We start from the raw sequence: 7,638 nt of genomic DNA on the forward strand, positions 1-7,638 counted from the left end.
TCAAAAATGTGAAAAGAGAAACTGTGAGAATAAAATTTTGGGATGTAGACGGTCTACAAACTACAATGGCGCGTCTTTCAAATTTTCAAATTTACTATTTCCCGGGAAAAAATTTCCATCTGCCTGAAAACATTTTACTGTGTTCAACTTTTGAAATTTCCATATTTCTCCTTTATTACAACTTAGCTGCAGAACTGGTCCACTATTTTACCTTTATTACACTTTATGCACAGACAAAGTACAAACACCACTTTAATAATTAATTCAATACTATAGCAATAAATTCATGATAAAAATCTAAAATACAAAATAATATTAAGATAAAAATGTTTGAACTTTAATTCATGATATTAAAATCTAAAATACAAAATAATAAAAATGTTTCTTCTCAACATCTGAAAATACATGAAGCTTGTCTTTATGAAAAATTTCAAATAAAATATTACGTAATTGATTCAATACTATAGCAATAAATTAAATAGGGGTAATCAGTTAACTTCTCATTTTTTGAAGTCCCGTCTTTAATTTTGTTCTTGGTACTTAGTATAATGTAACAAACATTACATGTCACAGTTAGTATATATAGTAAGATTGATTTTCTTGGAAAATAAAAGAAGGAATGTTCAATACGTAAAGTCACATGAACATATTTCATGGAAATCCTTCTTCCTTGGCCTTGGGATGCGTTGGCTCGAAAAATATAATAGACCAAGGAAGGAGAATTAACCACATACAATATTGTGCGCCAATGTATATTATTCTGCATTTACATGGTCCTACTTGCTTTAATTTTCCAACCAAGAAAAATTGAACTTGATTTGGTGGGATTCTGAACTTTCTTCAACACAATCATCAACCAAGACATATACATATAGTCATCCACTTGCACTTCTAATTCCCTCATCGTAGGTCTCTTTTCGCCATATATATATATATTCTCCTTATCAAGCTCAATCGATCTTCTCATAATTCAAGCTCTCTTCCACTTCATGTTGTAATGTCAATGCTATGAGATATACTCCAAACATTATTTCTGTTTTTTTTATTCACAAAGGTATCACTTGGAATTAATTGCTCCCTTTCACCTTGGGTTTAGGCCTTAGGGAGGAGGAGATTGAACTCATTTGATTGAAGTGGAGTAGGAAGAATGAAGATATATATATACAAGTTGACTTTATCTTGCATATTGCACGTATATATCTTGATTCTTCATTATATTACTCTTGACAACATGTCTTCATTAATTTGCATGATCACTAGTTGATTCACGGTTCACAAGGTTGTTGGTACATTGGTCCTTTCAGTAGAACATAAGTGATCCAATTTTGGTAATTGTTGTCTCTTCATTACAATTCCTCCCTCCGAATTGAATTGATCATTTTTCCAACCTTGATTCTCACTATCTTGATTACCATATATAATTGGCTTGATCCTTGATAATTAGGCCTGAAACCACCCCCACATATTGTTCACAACGTTTGCCTCCTCTTCATGCTCTTGATACCCATTATGGTTTTGCGAATGGCTCTCATGGTAAGTGTACATATATTTGCAACCACTTTTACCTTCTTTGATGAGATCTATTAGTCATTTTTTGTAATTATAAGTAACACATTTGTATTAATTGGAAAGACTCTGGTTTATTCATCCAATGTCATATATGTTACTTCCTTTTTGTGACGTTATTAATTATTCTATATACTAGATATAGGACCCCGTGCCAGCACGGGGCCCAATATATATTATCATATTATGGAATTTGAGAAGTTATTGAAATTTTTATATGATTTTAAAAATATTTTAAATTGTTAGCTATTGTGATTTGTAGTACTTTTTTTAACATAATTTTGAAAATAATATTTATTACTCTGTTTGTTCTAATTTATATGGCACACGCAGAATTTCAAATATTAACCATTTTTTATATGTCTCTTTAATATATTAAGTTGTTAATTATTGTATTTTATAGTACATTTTGAACCTAATTTTTTAATACTATATGTTATTTGCCATGTCCCAATTTATGTGGCATTAATTGATAGATTTGTTGGAGTCGAGAGATTTATTTTGTTAATTATTGTAATTTATAGTGTTTTTTTCCGTCAATTTCAAACAATATATGTTGTTAATTGATAGAATACTTTTAATGTAATTTTTTTTTAAAAATATGTGTGACTGTCCATGTCCCAATTTATGTGGCACATGTAAAGTTTTGACAATTAACCAAAATTTTAATACATTTAAAAAAATATTTTTAAGTCGTTAAATTTTAAGTAATAAGTAATTTAAATTGTTGTATTATTTATAACAATTTATAATGCTTTTAAAGTAGTTGAAATATTGTACTATTTATTATGATTTATAACACTTTTTTTAAAAAAATTTTGAAAGTAATATTTATTACTCTATTTGTTCTAATTTATGTGGCACATGCAGAATTTCAAATATTAACCATTTTTTATATGTCTCTTTAATATATTAAGTTGTTAATTATTGTATTTTATAGTACATTTTGAACCTAATTTTTTAATAATATATGTTATTTGCCATGTCCCAATTTATGTGGCATTAATTGATAGATTTGTTGGAGTCGAGAGATTTATTTTGTTAATTATTGTAATTTATAGTTTCTTTTTCGTCAATTTCAAACAATATATGTTTATCATATAATCCATTTTATGTGGTACCAATAGAATTTAGAGAGTCAATTAAATTTTGTATATAAGTTTTAAATAATTAAGCTGTTAATTATTGTAATGTATAGTATTACTTATATTATTTTTAAATATATTTAAATATTATATGTTAGGTTTTTTATCCTAATTTATATGGCATTGATAGAATTTAAAGTGTCAAATAATTGTTAATTATTGTAATAGATAATATGGAGTATTTAAGTCATTTATAGTATAGTATAATTAATATATAATATGTAGTATTTAAGTGTTATATTATGGAATTTGAGAAGTTATTGAAATTTTTATATGATTTTAAAAATATTTTAAATTGTTAGCTATTGTGATTTGTAGTACTTTTTTTTAACATAATTTTGAAAGTAATATTTATTACTCTATTTGTTCTAATTTATGTGGCACATGCAGAATTTCAAATATTAACCATTTTTTATATGTCTCTTTAATATATTAAGTTGTTAATTATTGTATTTTATAGTACATTTTGAACCTAATTTTTTAATAATATCTGTTATTTGCCATGTCCCAATTTATGTGGCATTAATTGATAGATTTGTTGGAGTCGAGAGATTTATTTTGTTAATTATTGTAATTTATAGTTTCTTTTTCGTCAATTTCAAACAATATATGTTGTTAATTGATAGAATACTTTTAATGTAATTTTTTAAAAAAAATATGTCTGGCTGTCCATGTCCCAATTTATGTGGCACATGTAAAGTTTTGACAATTAACCAAAATTTTAATACATTTAAAAAAAATTTAAGTCGTTAAATTTTAAGTAATTTAAATTGTTGTATTATTTATTACAATTTATAATGCTTTTAAAGTAGTTTAAATATTGTACTATTTATTATGATTTATAACAGTTTTTTTTTAAATTTATTTCATATTATGGAATTTGAGAAGTTATTGAAATTTTTATATGATTTTAAAAATATTTTAAATTGTTAGCTATTGTGATTTGTAGTACTTTTTTTTAACATAATTTTGAAAGTAATATTTATTACTCTATTTGTTCTAATTTATGTGGCAGCTGCAGAATTTCAAATATTAACCCTTTTTTATATGTCTCTTTAATATATTAAGTTGTTAATTATTGTATTTTATAGTACATTTTGAACCTAATTTTTTAATAATATATGTTATTTGCCATGTCCCAATTTATGTGGCATTAATTGATAGATTTGTTGGAGTCGAGAGATTTATTTTGTTAATTATTGTAATTTATAGTTTCTTTTTCGTCAATTTCAAACAATATATGTTTATCATATAATCCATTTTATGTGGTACCAATAGAATTTAGAGAGTCAATTAAATTTTGTATATAAGTTTTAAATAATTAAGCTGTTAATTATTGTAATGTATAGTATTACTTATATTATTTTTAAATATATTTAAATATTATATGTTAGGTTTTTTATCCTAATTTATATGGCATTGATAGAATTTAAAGTGTCAAATAATTGTTAATTATTGTAATAGATAATATGGAGTATTTAAGTCATTTATAGTATAGTATAATTAATATATAATATGTAGTATTTAAGTGTTATATTATGGAATTTGAGAAGTTATTGAAATTTTTATATGATTTTAAAAATATTTTAAATTGTTAGCTATTGTGATTTGTAGTACTTTTTTTTAACATAATTTTGAAAGTAATATTTATTACTCTATTTGTTCTAATTTATGTGGCACATGCAGAATTTCAAATATTAACCATTTTTTATATGTCTCTTTAATATATTAAGTTGTTAATTATTGTATTTTATAGTACATTTTGAACCTAATTTTTTAATAATATATGTTATTTGCCATGTCCCAATTTATGTGGCATTAATTGATAGATTTGTTGGAGTCGAGAGATTTATTTTGTTAATTATTGTAATTTATAGTTTCTTTTTCGTCAATTTCAAACAATATATGTTTATCATATAATCCATTTTATGTGGTACCAATAGAATCTAGAGAGTCAATTAAATTTTTTATATAAGTTTTAAATAATTAAGCTGTTAATTATTGTAATGTATAGTATTACTTATATTATTTTTAAATATATTTAAATATTATATCTTAGGTTTTTTATCCTAATTTATATGGCATTGATAGAATTTAAAGTGTGAAATAATTGTTAATTATTGTAATAGATATTATGGAGTATTTAAGTCATTTATAGTATAGTAATTAATATATAATATGTAGTATTTAAGTGGAAGGTGATGGAGCCCACTTATATATTTTATATAGTAAGTATTGGACATTTGTAATGATTTTATTGGAACAATGGTAGTAAATCCTAGACTCTTTTGGAACAATGATAGTAAATCCTAGACTCTTCTAATATATAGTAATATATAGTCTAGTCGTCAAAGAGAAAAAAAAAATTGTATTCTTCCTTTTTCCCATATTGATCAGTTTTATTCTTTCAAGTCTTCTCTATTGCGCATTGAGTGATATTTTACTTAAATCCACATATTAGTCATTCAAATAAGAAGATAAGTAGGCTTTTGGTCATTGATTTCAATTATTTTTACTTTAGTTGGAATTTATGAAGTTAAAGTTGAAAATAGAATTGTGTTTGGTTATACTTGCAAATGAGAGAAAAGAGCATTTTATTCGAAAAATTTGGAATTCAACTTCAAGTTTAATTTGAAATTTCCATGGCCAAACACTAATATTTCTGTAAAACGAGAAATTATTCCAAAAAGTGAATAATTCTCATGGCCAAGCGAGTCCTAAAAAAGAGAAAAACAAGTATGTCGAAAACATATACATCTTGTTACTTCTTTGTACATGAAGTATACTCAGGATGATGGACTAGGCAAACAACTAGATCTAGGGAAATTATGTTCTCTATCAAGATTGATAGTCAAATCCTTTCCCTTGCTAGTGTAAAGTCTTTTAAAATTAGACCTTTGTTCATTTAGCAGCCTCACAAGACTTCTCTTGGCATTAGGCCTAAATGGACAATTAGATGCCGTAAATCCATCCACCAAATGCAAATACGCCTCTAAATCATGGCAGCACGCAACATCCGCGTTAGGCTTCAAAAAAGGAGACATCTTTGTATCAACTCTGAATTCAGTCCCAACATGTGAGTACGCCCATGGCATCCTACAATCTAACATCTCTAGCAGTCGACCCGCACCCGATTCTCTTAACTTTTTGTCGAGTGATTCGCTCACAAACATTCCTGGAACCCTCGTAATCACGTCTTGATTATTCACGATACGTAAAACCTTAACATTATTATCGTTAAGTCGATCCGCGAAACCCCGGTTGCCTACTCGTGGCCCCCCGAAGGAAAAAACGGCCACGGGCGGGGCGTTCGGCACGCACGTGCTTAAATCATCCGCGACCAAAAGGGATAATGCCGCACCGAGACTGTGCCCGGTTACGGTAATGCTTAAAGGCTCGCCTTTGTATTTTTCGATTAATCTTTGCACTTCGTTAACAACTGATTCAGCTAAACTTGGCACACGATGATCACCTGTTTTGTATAAACTTAAAAATCCACATTCTACTTTAGACTGTACTACTCCTTCGTCGTTATCATCATCATTATCATTTTGCTCCACTAACAAGTCACGAAAATTCTCTGCCCACTCTAAACAAGTGGCGGTCCCTCGTAACGCGATAACAATGTCTCTCCTTCCCATTCGTTGGATCTCACTCCTGTCATCGCACACTGCCACGTAACCGATCCAGCTAGACCGCTGAGTCATCCATCCGAGATCAGGTGCCACGTCATCCACCCACTTAGGCAACCCAATAGACGAAGTTGCGTATAAGCTCTTAGTCACCTTGTATGACCTATCGGGCAACGCCACGTGTCTCTCCGATGGAACCTCATCTGCTGACGTGGCCGGGTCGGAGTGAAAACAGTGATAAGCCGACTGTATGAATTCCCCGTACCGGACTAATTCTCGCCGGAGATTTTCGTCGAGCGGATCGAGTAGCCCGAGCCAGTTATTGCTGCCGTGATACTCTCTCCACCGGTTAGCGAGATTGTTCCGAGGAGAATATTCAATTGATTTTGAAGATAATAGTCTTTTTAGTCTATTCAAATGCCGTGGCGACATATCCTCTGCAGCTTTTCTCATCTCATCAGGCCAAATGTTAGCCAAATTGAGCCCTTCTAACAAGTTTTTTCTTCTATTCTCTATCGACCTATTACTGGATTGTTCAATTACAGGTTTCGATGAATCAATTGGGTTCGTCTTTTGCAGAAGCTTTTCGAGATTGGAAATGTGTTTTTTCGTCATTTCTGTAGATGATGAGATTGTTTTTACAGTTTGTGCATTGCACTTAAAGTTGACTCCCTTTGGCTGAAAAAGGTGAAGATTTGGAAGTGTTGTTCCGATCTGCATGGTTTTAGAGAGAGAAAAAGGTGGAGGGATTTAGAGAGTGAGAGACAAGAGTCAATGAGTTAGTTGTTACAACTAGGAAGCTAGTTGTTATTGGATTGAACTTGGTTATTTATAGAGGAGAAGGTTACACATTGAGGCTTGTTCTTTTCTTTATTTACAATTACAACCAGCAATAACATCCAATAAATGTGGTTGAGGTATCCCATCACCGGTCGATTCGATTCAATTTGATTCTACGAATTATTAATTTGATTTATTAGTTTTAACGTGGTTAAATTGGAAATTAAATTATTTATTATTGATTTTTAATTAATTATTTTTTAGTTCTTAATAGTTAGATTTTCAGTAAAATGTCAACCGAATAAATGAAGTAACATATAGTAAAAAAAAAAACAGGACACACAATATGAGTAGGTGAAAAAGATGGACGGTATTATTTGAGTAATTGTTCATTTGTGTTACTCTAATTACTTTACTTAAAATAGAAAAAGGAGAATAAATTATCCTCGTGGCTTCCCCGAATAGCTAGCTGCTGACTCCTCTCTTTCCCTTTTCAATTCGATTCAAATATCAAA

General features: G+C 28.9%; 1 protein-coding gene across 1 annotated transcript; it reads right to left on the reverse strand.

The window, feature by feature from the left end:
- Positions 1-5,288: 5,288 nt before the first annotated feature.
- On the reverse strand, positions 5,289-7,127 carry LOC102599373 (phospholipase A1-Ibeta2, chloroplastic-like). Its single transcript, XM_006367406.2, has one exon. It carries the CDS (start codon positions 7,061-7,063, stop codon positions 5,498-5,500), a length of 1,566 nt encoding a protein of 521 aa, XP_006367468.1. The 5' UTR covers positions 7,064-7,127; the 3' UTR covers positions 5,289-5,497.
- Positions 7,128-7,638: the final 511 nt, after the last annotated feature.

Source organism: Solanum tuberosum, unplaced genomic scaffold (genome assembly GCF_000226075.1).
Source record: "Solanum tuberosum cultivar DM 1-3 516 R44 unplaced genomic scaffold, SolTub_3.0 scf00726, whole genome shotgun sequence".
NCBI lineage: Eukaryota > Viridiplantae > Streptophyta > Magnoliopsida > Solanales > Solanaceae > Solanum > Solanum tuberosum.